At 32.9% G+C, this 21,952-nt stretch overlaps 1 protein-coding gene across 6 annotated transcripts in view; it reads right to left on the bottom strand.

The window, feature by feature from the left end:
* The window catches only part of LOC127739174 (monocarboxylate transporter 12-like), a 104,060-nt gene that overhangs the window by 73,561 nt on the left and 8,547 nt on the right, over positions 1-21,952 (bottom strand). For 2 of the 6 annotated variants that reach the window (XM_052250776.1, XM_052250779.1), the window contains 2 exons: positions 21,259-21,309; positions 19,969-20,121 (listed from right to left, as the gene is read on the bottom strand). The exons of 2 other annotated variants lie outside the window; for them this stretch is intronic. In XM_052250776.1, the coding sequence (XP_052106736.1) occupies positions 19,979-20,121; positions 21,259-21,309 (194 nt within the window). In that variant the 3' untranslated portion in view covers positions 19,969-19,978. Of the gene's footprint in view, positions 1-19,968; positions 20,122-21,258; positions 21,310-21,952 lie in introns of those variants that run through there. 2 more of the 6 variants (XM_052250777.1, XM_052250780.1) reach the window with 1 other exon arrangement.

The raw sequence follows: 21,952 nt of genomic DNA, 5'->3' as shown, positions 1-21,952 counted from the left end.
CTCAAGTGATTAAACAACAACAGTATAATTATATATAAATCCCTGCTGTAATAAGTTTTTAGTAATGAAAATATTAAGCTTATTGATATCCAAGACTTCACTACAAACACGCATATCGAACAAATTAAGATACATGCAAACTCGAAGAGCCACAGGAACATGACCATACAGGAAAGGAAATAGAACATAAGGAAAAGACTACTACTAGTCTTGTTTATCATAAACTTTAGTATGGATATTGTCGTGTAGAAATCAGATATCAAAGTCGAAAAAGGACAGCAGTATTTAGGATTTGTTCAAGTTGATAAATATCATTTCTATATATTTTTATAAATATATACACCATAGTATTTAGGCCCAAAAGTTAGCTAATCTTCTCACATCGAATTGTAAATGACAAATGCCGCTATTGCATTTAGTAAATTTTTTGCTGAGTTATGAAGTAGCATTGCCACACAATGGCTACTTTTAAACAGAGGAATAAATGGAATACTAACTAAATTGTACGAAACTGACATACCGAGCTAGATGTTTTACGTTCGAGCTTAAAAAATATAATAAGTTTCCGCGGTTTTTTTTTAGTACACTTTCCCTTTTGACGATTGTGACAGATTTGTTGGATTTTCTATATAGCCATGTGCAAATAAAAAATAAAAACATTTCTGTTATCCTCTGCATGTATTGCCTGAACTATAAATATTTATTAATGCATTTAATATGGCTTTTTTTGCAATAAACAATGTAACAAAGAAGATCGCGATACTTTCACAAGATGCCCTTTCTTAGATTCACTGATGAAGAACTGAAAAGCCGATATAGATTTGGGAGACATAATGTTGTTTGTTCAAGAGTCATGAGTATTGAAGATATGAAATGTGCAGTTTCTCTTATTAAACTTCAAAATTGGTACAAAAGGTTTTTGGGCATAAAACAATTAAAGGGTTAACAAATGCAGGGCTGGTGGTTAGATCATTATTTAATTTATCAATTTATATCCTCTATTGGCATGGTAATACAGTTAAAATTATTTCCGAGGATGAAAGGAACAGTTATGTCAATTATCATCAAGACGCATTCTATAATTTGAATCCATCTCTACCTCGTTGGCCTGTAAAGTGTTTTCTAATTTCTAATTTCTAATAAACAATTATGTTATTTAAATTGAAAGTGTCCGCTAATTGTATGATTTAGTTTATTCTTCTCACTGATTATATAAATAATGAATATTTTTTAATCCAGCTCTCTAAATTATTTAACACGGTCATTATAATTTTTTATGATAAGTTTTCTCAATTCATTATTTCAAGGGCATTATTCTGTATTCTGTGTATACTCCATTCCGACTCTTTTCAATAGTACTGATTGAAATTGGTAAAGAATAAAGTATAATGCAGTTTGTTTGATATAAGAAATGTTGCATATATGATTTGGGCCCTCTTTTTAGAAAAGAAGGCGTTATTACTTTATTAATACTTAGTGTTATTTGAAATGTTTGTACCCTCGTATTAATATTTACATACTTTGTAATTTATCGGGACAGTGTTTATATGTCATAATGTTTTACTATTCTGTTCCAGATTAACATGCGTTTAACGTAATCACAAAATTTTGAATTGTTTAGTAAGAAGACATTATCTCTATATCGGAACGTAAATAAGGGTTATGCTAGCTTCTTTTAATTCTTCGTAAGACGATCCTGTATGAAACCTGCCCCATATGAATAAAGGGACATGTCGTCAAGAAAAGGAGTACAGGTGGTCCGATTGGAATGACGATTGCTTTTTGAAACACATACTCCAAACGTAACAAATATGTTGTTAATCAAGAAATCAACATCTTGATAATGTTAGTTAGAGTATTTTTTGTTTAAATCAGAGGGTTTTTGTATACAAAGTATGGTTTGTCCTTCCCTGAACAAGATACTTGTATCTCCGTTGATCATTATTTTTTATTAAAGAAAGTATGACCATTTCTTTCAATTTGTCTTTTAGTTTGGAATAGGGAATATTTGTGTATAGTGATAAATCTAGTGAACGAAAACAAAAGACAATAATAAAACAATGCCAGTGACGATACTGATCAAAAGTTATTTCTAAATAATAATTGTACATTTTAAAGAAATTTTTTGTTAAACTGTGTTATTAGAAATATATATGCAAATACACGATGTTTAATGTTCGGTATTTATCGAGATAATTGCATAAGAAGCTTGTGAAACTGAAATCTAAAAATTGCTAATCTTTGCTGCATTTTGATAAAAACTGATTGATAGTAAAAATTATGTACATACAAAATCTAAAGATCTTTCGGGTCAACGATTTGGAAGTGTTCCACAAAGTCCTTATCATGTTACAATTCTCAAAAATATACTTATTTTTCACATCTAAGTTTTCGAGTACACCGGTCGGTCCTTGTCACATATACATTCAATATAGAAATATTGTCTTTTCGTGAATATAACAATTTAAAAAAAATTAAAAAGACAAACAGACAAATAATAGTACAGATGACACAACATAGAAAACCAAAGACTAAGCAACACGAACCCCACCAAAAACTGAGGGAATTTATTCGCATAGCAATATACCGTTGTTTGTAATTTAGGTATCCAATACAGTGAAGGAAGAAACAGTCCTTTATCCTTAGTTGAAATTCCAAAGGAACATAGAACAGACCTAATTATGATTATTCAAAATATTCTCTTTGGTAAGTGTAGTGGGGGTATATGTGAGTTTTCAAGTGAATCGTCAATACCTAATTACTTTATAAAGCAATTGTTGTAAATGATTTACCCACGAAAACGATGTTGTTTGGGGCTTTATCTGCGGGGACAACAACACAATTGTCATGGAGGAAGGGGAGGTGCTTAGCAACATTTCGGTCTTTAAAGATCAACGTACCATGTTTATTCATAGACAATCAGTTTTTAATTGTAATTTTTATCAACGACCTCACTACGACAACCCATTCGGAAAGAGTATCTGCTTTTTCTTTCTCGCGTTTAGCCCATTGCCTGACATAATCAGCGACTGTATCACTCAGTATTAAAAGTTGTGTTTACAATTGATGGTCTAAGGCTAACATATGTCTGGCCTATGTATAACACATTTCGCAGAAAAGTGTTATTGACAATGTTCAGTTCCCCAGTATTAACGTTGCCAGTCGGATTATATATGAACTGGGAACCAACACAGGTGCAGTCAGGAGGTTTAAAATTGAAGTCGTCAATATTGAGATCCTGTAACACGTGTTAGTTGTAATTGGTTTGTATAACAGGTGATAAATACAGGCTGATCTTTACAGTTGGACGGTAGAAGATAATTGATAGAGACATTATGGTGGGTAAATGGTGTATAATGGCGTCGAGGAGCAGTGTTGGGAATATTCATCATATTTATCGAGCTACGGAAGAACTATTTAGTATAACTATACCATCAATTTTGTAAAGCAACCATATGGTGTCGCAGTTCACAATTTTCGAATCCAGTAACCTTCCTTTTGTCAACGGAGAAGTGTTGCAAGATGACGGTTCTTAGTTGTGTGTTGCTTTTTCTTCGATGATGCGAACTCGCATATATATGATTAAATGATTAGATTTAACAATTTATTACCATTTAATATCTTCTGACTTAACAAAGACAGTTTCCTGTTCCCCATGAAAAGATGCTTAGCTCCTCATACAATTGATTATGTTTTCCACTGCTTGTAACGGCTGTGCAGGATGATCCACAACCAGTTTTTGTCCTGTCATTTTGAAAAAGCCGTTAATTTCTGTTTTGCCCCCTATCGCACATTTCTCCACCTATTTATGACCTCAGTCTATCCTGAGGCAGACCTCAAGTGCATTTACCTTGCTGGTGCTTTGCTATCCTATTTACTGTCTTTTTTTTTGTATTGATCACCTTATGAGAATGCCTTCCCTTCAGAATGTCAAGATGGGTCGTCATTAATTCTCTAATTAAATTGCTCTTTGCAGCGGTGAAATTTAAATTTCTCTATCTGCTAGATTTTACTGAGGTATTTTCAGCCAAATTTAAAAATACATAAAGTTTATTCTTTCCAAAAACTTTGGGTATAATTTGTTTTCATAACATCAGAAAATTTTAACACCGCTTTAACTAAAAATTTCGTTAAAATATTAGAACAACAATTAACTACTAGTATTATTAAACCACTGCTATTGTTGAAAGAAAAGGAAACTGCTCACAACTGAGTTAACTTCTTAAACAACAAACTAAGCAATGTATGGAGAGTATGCAGCCAAAATGAAATAAGAGACTAGAGAAATACCGAGAAAAAAAAAACAAGAACAGAATATACCACAACTATGAAAGAGCATACTAATGGCGAGGCTTGCTGGAAACTCATTAATACAGGATAATAATATGTAGGCTAATTGGGACACCTTGCAGGTAAAAAACATCACTATTTAGACAGAATAATGCAAGTGGGGAGTCCTCGCTGACAGGATCACAACAATCTGGGACGCCTCGTTGGATATATCGGTAGAGCTTAATATGATTAAAGCTAGTTGGGAGTACTTGATTGCTCGAAGAAAACACGAATATACAATGGGAAATCATAATGCTAGTGGTGATGCATCGCCAGAAATAACAACATTCATTTCATATAGGCAGTCAAGTTGGGACGCTTCGCTTAATATAAACAAAACGTGTATTAATACTAAAGGGGACAAACTGACGGTGATACTCTGTAGTATTTGTAGAAATTTGTTAAAACTCACTCAAACATATTTCTGTTGCCGATGCGAACAACCCATGCATACTGTGAAACGATAGCACAAATATTTATGTATTACATGTGCGCAAATGGACCAAACAATCCCCTACAGTCAGGACCACAACATGACTGAAATAATAGCAAATAACTCAGCTGAAAGTAATATACCGACATGTATAAGTGTCAAATATCCTGAAAAGAGCAGCTTCATTCTCTGATGAAGAAACCATCTTAAGGGTATCAATAAAAAACAAAGCAAAAAAGCCTTATAAAACCCCCAAAAATATACTGTCAAGAGAGACAACAAGAGGAACAGCTTGTACACTGTAAACTAGACATACTAGTAGCTATGCCAGAGAATGTTAATAGAGATCAATTAGAAATTCAAATCTAAGGCCACACCAATTTGATGTCTAGTTCTTAGGACAACTGCTTCAAAAAATATGGGGCGAGCGAGCGAGCGAGCGAAATGTTTTTGTTTTTACTTTTTTCTTGAAAATATTTTTTTGGAGGTAATTGCTCTACCAGTGAAGCGGGCGGTATACTTTTGTTTTTAAATTGTGCAATTTAGAAGTTGTAAAATTTATGTACATGTTATCACTGGATTACTTCATCGAAAAACGAAGAGGACAACATATGCTCTAATGATAACAGTTTGATTTATTGATGCCTGTTCTTTCTTGTCTCACTGTGGTTTAGTTAATTTTGGTTATTCTCTTCAAGTAAGATTTGTCGGCGTGAATTTTCATTTAAATCCATCTATATATATTTAGGAACCATAGCAACCACTGCAATCTTTTTTTATATTATCTAATTACACATTTTTGTCATGCATTTCTGTTTATGGTACTCTTCTTTAGGGTGAAGGTTTAATGAAAGAGATTCAAGGGTTTTACAAGACAAATTCTGTTAGTTAGGTAAATGACACATGTTGAATAAGATTAAAATATGTTTATGTATCCAAACAAATGACCCTGAAAATTATATTGCTATACATGTTGATTTCAAGGTATTAAAATGTTACCATAAAATGCCTGTCACCCCATTCAGATACATTATTCTGACTGAACAAAATATTCTTTCCTTTTGCTCCTAAAAGCAGCAATTCATTTAAAACTCTTTAGGTTGACCAGAAGTGGTTGAACCAATTACACATTCCCCAAAAGAAGAGTTCTTGCATACCAAAAGACTAGCAGGGGGTATAAGGTTTCATTAAAATCAAATACTTCTGTGATTTTTAAAAAAGATCATGGGAATTTAAAATTCATTTCAACCAAGACAGATAGGAATATGTCTGATGAAACAGGGATTGGGGATGACGATTGTTCTTACAAAAATTGATGTGTTTGCGGTCATCTAACGAAAGACGTTTTATTTTTGCATGCTAGAATATGTCTTAAAAAGGTAAAACGAGAAGCATATCGGATAGCTGTGTGTTCAATAACTCTTTGTCCACGAAAATGAGCTGACACAACTGTATGTTGGCATCCCGATTTTTGACTTTAACTTACAAATCGATTTATCACATGTGCGATTGAAACAATCGGAGCTGTATATGCAATAGAAAAACGTCTATGTGAAAAAAATTCAAAGAGAATCTGATTTTGGTGCAGCATTTGGACCACAAATTTTCGGATGCTATAATTTTTTTTTATTGAAAAGTCAATTTCTCCAAAACAGGAGTAGGAAAATCCAAAGAACTAGGAATCAAATTGGTGTAGCCTAAGTGAGTTTAGGACACCAAAATGAGATGATGGAACTAAAAACCAAAGTTTCAATGCTAGAAATGTAGCGAACCATTACTGAAAGATTAGATGTGAAAGCAATCGAAGAAGCTCAGTGACAAATTTCAAGCATCATACTGAACTCAATAATTCATCCAGAAATACAGCAAACAGAAATCCTATTAATATTGAACAATATAAAGCCCCAGCTAGCAAAAACTATCAGCAAATAGCCGACCAGTGTGACAGTATGGGAACACAAATAACCAATAATGAAGCGTACAGGCTTAGAAATATTTCAAGCTATATACAAAACAGAACATGTATACTATACCAAGATGATAAGATTCAAGCTCAAGGAGCTTAAATACGGTTAAGTGTTTCTCCAGGTTTCAACCTTTAATTTACAGTTACTTATTCTGAACTTGTTGAGTTTTTCTGATGTCTTGTATCTGCCCGTATTTTTTTTAAAAATTTGAACAGTATGTTATAAGTTTACTGTTCAATGTGTGGGACTTGTATCAACTAACATCAGATTTTGAAATATCAATACCTACAATGTTTGACACATGTAGAAAATATGTGTATCAAGTGTGAATCCTTGATTTGTAATATTTTATTTTCTATATAAGCACTTTCCAATAATGAGTTCTTAGACTTATTTATTCGAGCCCAATATTTAGTGATATTTTTTAATATATACATAACCAAAGGGTAGCGACCTAGTTCGCTCATAACAGCAAAATTTGAGCTGTTCTTTTGGACACCTAGAATATATTTTGAAAAATGTGGGTTCATCTTTTCAGCTGGAAAATTATTTGCTTCTTTTACAAAGTTACACAAGACATCTGATTTAACCTTTAACTTAATATAACTCCCCCATATTTCAGAGCAATATAAAAAAACGGGTTTAATTGTATGGTAAAATACATAACATGACGTTGTAATTGACGGTTGTAGTGAAAAAAGATTTTTAAAGTCTCCATATGGCTTTATCTGCCTTTTTATAAAGTTCATGTTGTGCTCCAGTGAAGGAAATAGAACAGGACATGATGCTCACCTATTTAATTGATTTAACACATACCATTAAATGTGAATGTGTCGCGTAATAATTTTCCAGATTTATTATTATATAACTATTTTGGTTTTGCTTATATTTACAATTAAGCACCAGTAATAATAGCATATTTGTAATCTACTGAGCTTGTTTGGGAGGCCTAGAGCAGAATATGATGTAAAATAACAGCATTTGCATACACGAGCCAATCAATTCTATTTTTTTTTAAATAATGGACTGGATGAATCGGATAGATAATCTGGTAGGTCATTAATAAAATAAAATCAAATAGATTTAGGCTAAGTAAGTCCACCTGCCTGACGCCAATGAACTCATCGGCTATTTTAAGATATTGTTATGCGGGAAAGAGAGGGAAGGGCAGACTAAGCAGTTGCCTCCCCTCTCCCGCTTAAAGCAAATATGGTGCGATAGGGTTTTTACATTGTTGCTGAGTACTTCTTTAAATACGACAATTTGGGGGACTGTCGTTCGCGTTCTTTCGAGGCCTCCTGGTGAATAAAACAAAGATGTATATATATGTTTTATTTCGAGTCCAACCATAAGAGTAATCATATAAAATACATAAATAAGAAATAAAAGAGTTTGATTCTTAAAATGAACTTGAATTAACAATATCAAAATACTTTATTAATTAATTGAAATAGTTTATCATGATATTTATGGTAACTTTAATAAAGAAAGTTTTCTGTTATAAAATTGTTACATTAAAAGATTAATAAGGTTACGTTTTATTTTTCATTAAACAAAAATTATAAGTTTACGAACCTGGTGAATAAAACAAAGATGTCTATATATGTTTATTTCGAGTCCAACCGTAAGAGTAATGTTTGGTCCCTTAGGGTTTCATATTTTATACCCTAAGAACACGTGCTGATTGGACTTGTTTTATTCACCCATCAAAATGCCTTTTAGAATAATTAATTTTATGAGAACAGTTTCTATTGGTTAGATCTCTCTTATCTAATTTACACTTTTACATAATTTGGGGTTACTATTTTAAATTACTTAATACATAGTTTTTACGACCATTAGGGGAAATCCGATTAATTGGTTAGATAAAATTGAGAATGGAAATGGAAAATGTGTCAAAGAGACAACAACCCGACCATAGAGCAGACAACAGCCGAAGGCCACCAATGGGTCTTCAATGCAGCGAGAAACTCCCGCACCCGGAGGCGTCCTTCAGCTGGTCCCTAAACAAATATGTATACTAGTCCAGTGATAATGGACGTCATACTAAACTCCAAATTATACACAGGAAACTAAAATTAAAAATGATACAAGACTAGCAAAGGCCAGAGGCTCCTGACTTGGGACCGGCGCAAAAATGCGGCGGGGTTAAACATTTTTTTTGAGATCTCAACCCTCTCCCTATACCACTAGCCAATGCAGAAAAAACAAACGCACAACAGTACGCACAGTAAAACTCAGTATAAGAGAAGTCCGAGTCCGATGTCTGAATAGGAATTAAAAGAAAATAAACAAAATGACAATAATACATAAATAACAACAGACTACTAGCAGTTACTGACATGCCAGCTCCAGACCTCAATTAAACTGATTGAAAGATTATGTCTTCATCATATGAATATCAGGCACAATCCCTCCTGTTAGGGGTTTAGTATTATACCGTCACAAAATATATGAGAAGAACATAACCCGTGTCATGCCAACAACTGGTTTTAAAACAAATGTGTTTAATTTCGATGCAAAGACCCTATAAGTGAATCAATATTAAAGCCAACATATGCAATCTTTAATGACGTGACAACAGTATCGTAACTATATCCCTTCTTAATAAGTCTGTTTAAAGGTTTTATTAGCTTTTGAGGTGAATACCGACATTTTTGTGCTTTGTAAAGAATATTACCATAAAAGATTGGATGTGAAATACCCGAACGTATAAGATGTCTGCATGTTGAGTTATATTTACGAATGATGTCTTTATTCCGATGATAAAATTTAGTAAATGTTTTGACTAGTTTATGATATCGAAAACCCTGATGCAATAATTTTTCAGTAATACATAAATTTCCCTCGCTAAAATCTAATACGTTGTTACATACACGAGCGAATCGTACAAGTTGAGATATATAAACACCATATGATGGTGACAAGGGAACGTCACCATCTAAAAATGGATAATTAACGATAGGAAATGAAAAATCATCTCTTTTATCATAAAGTTTTGTATTAAGCTTCCCGTTAATGATATAGATATCAAGATCGAGGAAAGGACAGTGGTCATTGTTAGTACTAACTTTATTTATAGTAAGTTCAACAGGATAAATTTCTTTAGTATACATACTGAAGTCATCATTAGATAGAATGCTAGGTGAACAATAGAAAAGAATAGATATATTTGCTAAAGGAAATACTTCTAAGAGTTTAAGCTGCCGAACCTTATTTATATTCTAAGTGTCAAGTTAAATCAAATAGGAAGAATTTCACATCACATACTTATATACCAAAAGTTGCATAACATTATAGACACTCTAATTATATCTTTTTATACAAAAACTTTTATACAAGAAAAGTTATTTTCTACAATTACATGGAAGATTCACTTAGTTTTATATGAAATATTAAAATTTATTTCTTTAAATATTTTACCTCAATTTACCATCAATATAATATTATGTTGATTTAGTATACATGTCTTTGAGCAAATTGTGAAATAACCCACTAACATTCGCTTTCATGAGTTTTATATATATAGCAGTATGTATAACTGTGTCGAACGCCTTTTGAAAATCTACAAATGTTTTGAGAAATACTTATCTATAAGGGCTTACCTCAAAAGCTAACAAAACCTTTAAACAGACTTATTAAGAAGGGATATAGTTACGATACTGTTGTCAGGTCATTAAAGATTGCATATTTTGGCTTTAATATTGATTCACCTATAGGGTCTTTGCATCGGAATTAACACATTTATTATAAAACCAGTTGTTGGCATGACACGGGTTATGTTCTTCTCATATATTTTATGACGGTATAATACTAAACCCCTTGCCTGATATTCATATGATGAAGACATAATCTTTCAATCAGTTTAATTGAGGTCTGGAGCTGGCATGTCAGTAACTGCTAGTAGTCTGTTGTTATTTATGTATTATTGTCATTTTGCTTATTTTCTTTTGTTACCTATTCTGACATCGGACTCGGACTTCTCATATACTGAGTTTTACTGTGCGTACTGTTGTGCGTTTGTTTTTTCTACATTGGCTAGAGGTATAGGGAGAGGGTTGTGATCTCAAAAAACATGTTTAACCCCGCCGCATTTTTGCGCCGGTCCCAAGTCAGGAGCCTCTGGCCTTTGCTAGTCTTGTATCATTTTTAATTTTAGTTTCCTGTGTATAATTTGGAGTTTAGTATGACGTCAATTATCACTGAACTAGTATACTTATTTGTTTAGGGGTCAGTTGAAGGACGCCTCCGGGTGCGGGAGTTTCTCGCTGCATTGAAGACCCATTGGTGGCCTTCAGCTGTTGTCTGCTCTATGGTCGGGTTGTTGTCTCTTTGACACATTCCCCATTTCCATTCTCAATTTTATTTAAGAACAAACGTATGATCTGATGTCCTACATTCTTTGAAAAAAAAAACCAATTTGGATTGAATTGATAAAAATGTGCTTCTCCTGAAAGTTATCAATCTTTTACTAAAGGGGCATTAGCTACGAGATATAATAAAAATATGTTTTTTTGGGTTCAATCATTATTGGAATAAAATAGTCAAATAATAATTCGCTTTTAGTAGACAGTTTGGTTCAATTTTGTCAAATAAGCTAATAAACATCGCTGATGAATTATTTACTTGCAAGTGAATAATTCGACCTCATTTAATCCGGACTCATGTGACCTTTTATTATTTTATTTTTATACTTTTTTTTAATAGACTAGTAAATGATTTATCATTGTCAAAAAAAAGAAAGATATTCATGGTAGAAAATTTATTGGAACTAAACTTAAATTACACAGAGAAAGAAATATTTTTCCATCATAACGGGAAATCTTCTTAGTCAGATTGACTTTATTTTTCTCAACAAATAAAGAAGTAACACAAAATGCACAGATCTTAGGTATTGTACCAGAAAACTGATCTGACCATGTACCTGTCAGAGCCACAATCAACAGAAAATTAGTTAGGAAAGCCAACAAACCAAAATCAGTCATTGTGTGAACAAAATGGGAAAAATACAATCTACAAAAATATAGAGGGAGACACAACAGCAACAGAAAAGATTAGGCACAATGCATGCAATAAGGCTGTATCAAATTACAACAAATCAATAAGAATAAAAAGCACTGGGAAATCACTCTGGAATAAGAATACGTTTGTATACCAGAAACATCAGGAAAGCAAGCAATTATGACAAAAATAAACCGCTTAAATCACAGCTGGTTGATTCTGTGAAAAAACTGAAACATGGAAAATTCTTCAATATTGGTGGTAACTCAGCCGAGCATTACAAAAACGCTGTGGTGAAAGGGGAATAACGAAACCAGTACTAAAGAAAAATAAGGATCGTCAAAGCCCAGCAAACGTCAAAGGAATGACAGTGATACAAAAAGTTCAATAAATCCAACAGAGTGTATTAAAATTCAGAACCAACCACAACGAGGATTATAGAGACCATATCTATGATATTTTCCAGATTCTTGTCATCGGAAATAATAATCCAATCTTGTGAAGATGACCAGGATATCATGCTGCTACATGTAAGTTTGTTTGCAGAAAAAACTAAGACTAAGTTTAAATGGTTACGATTTGGATAGCCTAAAATCTGTTTTTACAGATTGAACACAGGGCCTACCAGAATGGAGGCACGCAGATATATATATTTGTAAATTTTATAGAACTTAAAGAAACAATATATATATATATTCTTTTGGAAAATGTTGTTTGTGCTGTATTTAGACCCCTCTACCAAGAAATTTGTTTTGCATGCACACGTATAAAAATTGCGGTTTTTATCCAGCGCAAGCATAGGTTTGAACGTTGTTTTCAATTTAGACTTATTTATATTTTTTCGTTTGGGCTTGTATTATATTTGCCTTCGGGTTTATATGATCCGTTCATCCTATTTCGACTCTTTAAAATTCAAAGAGTCTATCCTAAATTGAGGTAAATTATATGGCCTTCCTAATACCGTTTCGATTCTTGACATCACTGAAGAGACATTAATTGTCGAAATCCGGATATGGTGTACAAATTTTTCCGCAAGTTTATTGTTTTCTGTTTGGTATTAAATTAATAAATTAAATAAAGATCCATTTTGTTACATCTTGCAATCGCCAATGGCAGTCAGCAGGGTTTAAGAACATCCGTGGTTCGACCTAGTAGTCAAATGCGTTTTGTTTAAATTTACTTTTTCACTTTTTTAGGTCTTTTGGAAAATGTTGTTTGTGCTGTATTTAGACCCCTCTACCAAGAAATTTGTTTTGCATGCACACGTATAAAAATCGGGGTTTTTATACAACGCAAGCATAGGTTTGAACGTTGTTTTCAATTTAGACTTATTTATATTTTTTCGTTTGGGCTTGTATTATATTTGCCTTCGGGTTTATATGATCCGTTCATCTTATTTCGACTCTTTAAAATTCAAAGAGTCTATCCTAAATGGAGGTAAATTATATGGCCTTCCAAATACCGTTTCGAAAAAAAATGTTCTTAACTGCATTCACGATCAGATACCAGATCTTTTACGATTCAGCCACAATACTTGACCACCTTCTTTTCTATTCTTTCAGTGTATGTAAAGTGCGAATCCAGTTAGTTCTTTTTTACTGTCGTATGCAAGTATATCTATTATAGAATAAAGAATGATGGGGAAAATTGCGTTTGTTTTCTTTTGGAAAATACAAAATAATTGATTTGAAAGTATGTTTTAACACAATTATAGTAGAATATAACTTTTTAATGTATAATAACAGGATTAATGTCCAAAACATGTAATTAAAGCAGCTGATTCCATAATATTGATTCCTGAATGCGATTCAGCAACTCAAAATAGTCTTTTAATGACTTTGATATTGATGATATTTACAATTTGAAATGCAAGCTTGTCGTAGATGCTTACTTGAATATACACGGGTACAACGTACGTATGGTTGATTCCGGACGTTGTGTGTTGTTTTCGTCATAGTTCTGTACCGTTCGTTAGTAAAACATCGAGAACAAAATTAGCTGCCTATCTTTTATTTTTTGTTATCAAGCATTTGAAACTACTAAAACTATTTGACATTTCTAGCATTTCATATTGAAGATTAATCCAACCCAAATTTTGTATTTGTTTGACGTAAAACAGAACTTACTGGAACTAGAGAAGCCCACTCATCGGGAGTGCCTGATTGCAATCCAGTTTCTAAGAAATCCAGTATTTTGATCTAGAGGTCAAAGGTCAAGCTCACACGAAAGCCAGGGTTATGTCATGGATCCGAAAATATACTGGAGTAGAACATCCATGAATATAACGTATTTTTATTGCGAATTTTCCTTGAAAAGTTTTAGTACTCGCTTAAAAAAGCTTTGAAAATTTGTCATGCCGTTTCATACATATTTCTACCATATTGATAGGCTTTTGCACAACGAACAGTACAAGAACAATTTAATATCAATAACCTTGATATAACAATATTAATTAAAACAAAATGTTCAATACATTTAAAGGACAAATAGTGCCAAAGTCAACATCCAACACATTTTTTGTGTACAAAATTGAAAATAAATGATAATGTCAACATCACAAATGTCATGTTTTCATCACAACTACTTGTTGATGGTCAGGTTATGTATAACAGTTACATTGCCAAAGAAGATTTGACTCTGAGGTTTTGTCGACTGCATACATGTGGTTGTTTGCCTGTATTGGATGGGTTTCGGCCCGTTGTCATCAAAGTCTCCTAAAATATCCCCAATGTCAATATCCTGTATTTGTTCCATAAACGACTCACTATTGGAACTATGGCATGTATTGTTGGAAGCAATAACTGCTCTTTGCACAAGATTGTCAGATTTAGTTTTACCCATTTTTATTTTCTCGTCAGTATCAACACGCTGGTAAGTTGTGAGTGACTGTACGGACTTATGTCCAGTGACTGCCATTATTTGCGCAGATCCATACATGTTTTGTGATAAAACTGTTGCTCCAGTTGCTCGTATTGAGTGATTGGTATAAACAACAGACAACTTACACTTCTTACTGAGTTCTGACTTGAATGTACTTAGTTTTTTTTCTCCCAGTGGCAAATTACAATACCAAACATCAGCTTCTTTAGAAAAACTATCCAATGGTTTCTGCCATAAACGATCATTTGATGGAAGTAATCTACGAATATAGTTCTCGTATGAGGCAACAGGACAATACACAGATCCTGAAATATAGAGAAATCATTTAAGTATATTAAGGTTTAACATCAAGAACGAAGACGTAGATACTATGTATTTCTTGTATTTACATTGATATATATCATACCTATAAAAGGTCCCAAAATGACACATATAAATTTATTCAAATGAGAAATATATGTATAATATACAGCAATCAACGACAAACAATGAATAACAGGCTCCTGACTCACTCTATAATTAGATAATCATATTGGTACCTTTGATAACTATTGGTTACCACTTGTTGTTTTTAGTTTTATATTTTCAGGAATATCATTGCTTAATAATTATTAATGTCCGTGTGGCGATGTTGTATATTTGATATGAAGTTAGTAAGCGTCCTGTATTTTTAATACACAATTAGTACGGTGTAACGTTCTATTATCTTTTTCGTCCTTTTGATTGTCTAATGATATCCCCCCTTTTTTATTATTATACACTCACCTGGTGATTCTGGCATTACTCCAGAGACAAGCTCCTTATCTGATTCTCTATGGTTCTTTGTTAGCTCATCTCTTGCCTTAGTTACATATTTAAGTCCTGTTTTATTGTCAGTTTTAATTGTGAACGTAGATTTTGTCATAGGCTGCATATTTTCTATACCTCGTCTGCAAAAATAAAGTCTGACATCAAATTGAACTTTATTTGCCAGGCCAGTTGGTGTTGTAGGTGAAGATACATGGATGTATACAGTGTTTGACGATCCACTTCATTAATAACGGGAAAATGTTCAATGTAACCTAGTCCAAAACGTTTCAATTCTGCCAACACGGCTTTAAAGTTTGCGTTACTGTCATTAAATGTAGAATCCTTCACACTATCGAACGTTTTACTGTGCGGAGGAGCCTTAAGGTATCTGTTAATGCCATGCCTGATGGACTCCAGTGACGATGCTTTGTATCGCTCACCATCCGCTTTACGTAGATCAACATAAAAATTACACAAAGTCTCATTCAGCCGCACACAATCAAATTTTTCAAAGTCATAATCTTGTTCTTTCTCCTGCAGATATTCCCGGAGTATATTTGCACACTTTCTATTTGCTTTCAGGGTATTATCGGCATTCACATTTAATCTTTTGGCATCAATTTCTTGATTTGTTGTGCTTGCAAATCGTTTCGAACCTCTCGTCGACGCCATGTTTACTATATAAAGAGACGTAACTCCACTACTAACCGTGTATTGAAATAAGCCCCGCCTCCCTACAAACCTAATATGAAATATACACGGTCTCCACGCTGACGCTTTTAACCAATCATATTCCTAGAAAAGTATACGAGGTAAGATAAATAATATACAATGCTGTAAGGAGCAGTAAACTTTGTTTTCATAAACATTGCATACTTAACTGAAAAGTACGTCAATTAGTCTTTGGTGAAAATATTAGGATTGTCTATCTACCAACATCGCTTCGCGATGCAGCGATTAACGTCCGGAATCAACTGTACGGCGGTTATACTCCGTGGTATAGAATCATTTAAACATATCACAATAAACTATATTCAATATGATTGTCCTTGTATTCTTACAATTACTTATTTGCTTATTTGTAACAACGATTTATAAGAAATTCAAACTTAAATTAAGGTGACTCGATTGTTGCTCGAACTTTCTTTACTGTAAAAGATGTTTACACAATGGCATGAGAAATATCAATTATCCAGTCATCCAAGCGTCAAATGTAAGGCAATTGTCTGTGCGAGATGAAAACGTTACAACTCTTTCAATCGTGAAATGAAGATCGTTTTGTGAATGCTTTTTGTTATCTAAGATGCATCCATTAGAGCTATTTTCCTAATGCTTGCAGTTTAAAGGTGTGGTTGGTTTTCTTGCTTTGTTTGTATAAATGTTTGCTTATAAAAAAGAAGATGTGTTATGATTGCCAATGAGACAACTCTTCACAAGAGACCAAATGACACAGAAATTAACAATATAGGTCACCGTACGGTCTTCAACAATGAGCAAAGCCCATACCGAATAGTTAGCTATAAAAGGCCCTAAAATGACAAATGTAAAACAATTCAAACGAGAAAACTAACGGCCTAATCAATGTACAAAAAAAGAACGAAAAACAAATATGTAACACAGCAACAAACGACAACCACTGAATTACAGGCTCCTGACTTGGGATAGGCACATACATATTAAACATTAAACCTGGGACAGTGGTGTAACAGTACAACATAAGAACGAACTATAAAAATCAGTTGAAAAAGGCTTAACTCATCAGATGGCTATAAATAGATATACATCTAACAAAAGCACAGATTGGACGTGGCCGGGTACTTGTACATCCCAACAACAAAAAGACACTAAGTACAGATCTGAGAGTACTCGCAGTTACTGACAGCTAGTTCAAAGCCAATAACAACTAATAAAAAAAATCATGCATCTACGACTAAATTATCAATCAGTACACATCCAACATTCAATGGATTTAGTGTAAAGACGTCATAAAGTCAGAGAAAAACATGACCTTGTGCAATGCCAAGATACAGGTATCGACAGGTTGTAGATCCATGAAAGTGCATATGTATATAACAATAATATTTTGTTTGCTTTTAATTTACTGATAACAAAATCAATATTTATACAAATAAAAACAATATTCAAAGATCTAATTACAGTGTTGAATTGGTAACGTTTTAGAATAAGTTTATTTAAAGAATCGATAAGTTTACCAGGATCGTTTCTAAATTTCCTGGCACGGTAAACAAAATCTCCGTAAAGATGAGGATGTGCTATCTCGTTTGAAATAAGTTTTCAACAGGTACAACCAAACTTCAAAACCAAATCTTTATATCTACATTGTATGGAAGAATTTAGTAAAGGTTTTAAGTAATTTGTGGTAACGAAATCCCTGACTTCATAACTTACCAGTAATACATAGGCTACAATGCTTAAGCAAACATTTATACAAACAAAGCAAGAAAGCCAACCACACCTTTAGACTACAAGCATTACAAAAATAGCTTTAATGACGTTTTATTAGTATGTGATGTAGATTTAGACCGAAACCTAAAACTCTGCTTTTTCAATGACGTGGATTGGCTTAACTGTCCAAGATATATGTATTTAATGATGGCGTGTCATAGGAAAGGATAAAGTTTATCCTACATATAGAGCTGGATCTGGACAAATTATTAGAGAATAGAATTGACTATATTAGCAATAAATGCTACTTTTACGGTATTTATTGATATATTACCTCGGACTTTCACTCACAAAGTATGCATATATATCAACCATTCTTACTTCATAATTTGTTAGAGAGTCAGCCGAATTAAGACTTTATATGATGAAAATTAATTAATTTCCTTCTGTGAAAATGCATCGCATGTACAATAGAAATGAATCGCCCCTACAGTGAAAATGAAAGTATTGTATCACTATACGACAGTAAACATGAATCGCATAACGAAAACAGCATAGTGGAATTTAATTCAATATCAACAAGCTGAATAATAAAACCTGTTTTTAGTTATACAACATTAATAATTATATTAAAAGGTACATTTTTCTGCAAATGAAACTTAACTGATGCTTTTCAATCTCTTGCACGCTCTGTTCGTGAACTATTCTTAATATTTATCTATTTGTGTATCAATTTTACACCTTATTGGCTGTAGGCGCGATGAAAACCCGTCCGCATCTAATACCTATATCATGAATTTATAAAAAGAGTATAATACATTATATATTATTTCTTATTTTATTCAATAATCACGAATTTGTCGTCTGTTTATTTATCATTCTACACTAGAAATTCATAACGGGTACAGTAAAATGGTATTTCAGGATTCGCACACTTTATACACTGTTCTTTTATGATGATTTTTATCGATATACCGAATTACAGTCTTGAAGCTATTCGATAACATTCAACTGTGGAATATATATGCAAATAGTTTTAAAGTGTGGTTTGATTTCCGATGGGAAAACTATCCACAAGAGACGAAATGACGTGGATTTAATAAGTAAACCCAACCCGTATAATATAGTTAGCTCTAAACGTTACCGATATGAAAAAATTAAAAGATTATTCAAACGAGGAAATCAACGGCCTGATTTAGATAAAATCATTAACAAAATCAAATATTGATGAGAGCAACCCACGCCAAATCAGTTGGAAAGGGCTTAACTTATCAGATCGACACAAAGCACAAAAAGTACCGATCTAATAGCACCAAATGAAAGCCAGACAAAAGGACTTATATTAGACTTGCTTCTTAGTATACTGATTTTTTATATGCAGTCCGTTTAATTCATTGCTTCATACCAAGCGATAACAACAATAAAAGGCATAAAAAGTGGAATACATTGTGTTTGTGAATTCCATCGAAATTTCATTATCTTATTAAAGCCAACATTGTACTTTGCCACTCTTCACTCTTTCCTATTGGAAATTGAAAGTTTAATTATCCGAAGTTTTTTTGACAGATTTTTTATCACCCTTTTCATTTTCAAATAAATAACGAACATTAAAACCCAGTGTATTACTCAATAATTGTATTCCGAAATTGTCAACGTTATTTCAAAACGATGTGTAATTCAAGTTTAAAATAAAAATTGTAAAACCGAAAGGACAGCCTGATTGGTAGATTTATAGCTGGTTATTTGCTAGTAGTAAATACTACATGCATATTCAAGACGATGACAATTTTATGAGAGGTAAAATGAGTTTAACCTCATTAGAACTCTACAAATACGATGAGCTGATTGTTAACATGCTAATTTAAAGCTTACAAGTCAACATTCGCCTTACGCTGACACATTATTCTGCATCTGAACCAACTTGTCTTTGTCTCTTTTCTTTCAAACAGCATGTTGAGCGGAGAAGCAGCACATATTTATTTAAAAGTGTTCTGTTTTTTCGAGTTAGGTTCGAAATCACTACCTTACGCAACTGAAGCGAGCGCTAGTTACCTAAAGATCATCAACGCGTTCGAAATCGCAACTAGAACTTACATCCTTGATAAGACCACAGTTGAATGTATGCACGTGTTTCTAAATACAAATTAAAGGATACAGGTGACAGATATATTCATTTTTTATTTAACATTTGCTCTTTTTCAGTTAGTTTTATATCTATTTCAAAATCGAAGGAAATTTCTTTGTTATGATTGTCTTTGTTCTGACACAGTGAACTCAACAGTCCAATGAAAGCTCCGCATAGTAGAAGTACACCTAAAATATATTGGAAAAATAAATAATTGTAAAAGTAGTACACCAATCCTTGTAATGCAAAGTGGTAATATATTTTTACTCTTTATGAGACAATATAAGAGGTTCTGGACGGGATTTTCAGAATAGAGAATAATGAGCAATAAGTGCAGAATAAGGGCTACAAATATAAAGAAGAGAGAAAAATAGGCAACAAATTAGAATAGAGAATAATGGGTTGCTGAAATATAAAGAATAGAGAAATTGGCCTAAAAAGTTAGATATTACAGATGGAGAACCCCTAATCAAAACCCTCATATAAGAACAGTTACAAGGTGTTTTGCTGAAGTAAGTTCATTGTTCCTCTTATAATGAGGTTATACCATAGGTTTTTTTTATGAGAATCTGGTATTTCCTACATCAAACCATTTCAAGTGAAACAGTGTGAATTTTTCGTTTGTTCCTTGTTAATATTTTACGAATGTTTGCTTACTAGTACATTGATTAACGCTGAAGCAAATCATGGTTTTTGCGCACATTTTATTCATTTTTGAGATATAGTCAAAATTTGACAAAATCTGTCAAAATGTTTTGGTAATCATATCTAAATAAAATGATCAGCAATATGACATACTATTATCAAACAGGAGAGTACACACAGAAAGCTGTTAGTTACGTTGGAGATTTGAGTAAATGATACACAAAAAGTAAAATAACAAAAATACCAACTCCAAGGAAAATTCAAAACGGAAAGTCCTTTATAAAATGGCAAAATCAAAAGCTCAAACACATCAAACGATTGGAAAACAACTGTCATATTTCTGACTTGGTTTCATTATGTAGAAAATGGTGGATTAAACCTGGTTTATAGCTAGCTAAACCTCTCACTTGTATGATAGTCGCATATAATTCCATTAAATTGACAACAACGTGTGAGCAAAACAAACAGACACAATAGGTAAAACTGTAAAAATAAAAAAATCCTAAAAATAGTGAAATTATATTTTTTCTGATTCAAGTGCTGATATAACGATGGTTCGTGAAGAAAAACACGGTTTAATGCTACAATCATATATCTCTCACGTGCACTATATTGGTTGTCGTGTAGTGTTTTATAACCGATATGTGTTTCCTTTTCGTCTGATATAATTTTTTACAAACCTGCTGCTGTAAAAGAATCACCGTAAGTTCCACCAAAGTCAACAATAAATCCTACAAAATAATGAAAGACTGAAAATATTTATTTTGCGGTTTGATTTTTTGTTGTGCTAATGGGTGGTCGATCCAAAGGTTTGATTTGGGAATAGAAATATGGTCACCCCTGGACTTTTCCTGTCCGGCTGAAGAATCTTTGCAAAAGTGAGGAGACCGTTTGGCTGTATGGGATGTATAAATACACAGCCGCGGCGCTCTCTGCATGTTAAACCCCATTGCAACAACTCTCTGAGGGACCCGTTGGTGGCGTGTTGGCTAGTCAAAATTTCTGCCTCTTTCCACTAGCCATCCTTTTCAAGTGTTACGGCAAGTTTCTAGTCCTTCATCCTGGTCAGCATCAAAAATCATCTTTTATAATAATATTATTCAATTTGTATTAATTGTTTATTTGTTCTCGTCCTGAACTAAATAAATCGCCACTACATGGGCATTACACAAGCAAAAATCTACCAATCATAACTTGTAGTCATAACATGACATAAAAATTTTCTCTCACTTTTAAGATTTCATATTTGATTCATTAAATCACAAAATGAATTCGCTTTATCATCTGAGTTCACGATTTATCATATGGTTTCACGCTTTATCATCCGAGTTCAAGATTTATCATGTGGGTTTACGCTTTATCATGATGGTTCTC

Source organism: Mytilus californianus, unplaced genomic scaffold (genome assembly GCF_021869535.1).
Source record: "Mytilus californianus isolate M0D057914Y unplaced genomic scaffold, xbMytCali1.0.p SCAF_4, whole genome shotgun sequence".
NCBI classification, from domain to species: Eukaryota; Metazoa; Mollusca; class Bivalvia; order Mytilida; family Mytilidae; genus Mytilus; species Mytilus californianus.
The sequence above is the reverse complement of the archived record's forward strand: the minus strand, read 5'-3'. Positions and strand labels throughout refer to the sequence as shown.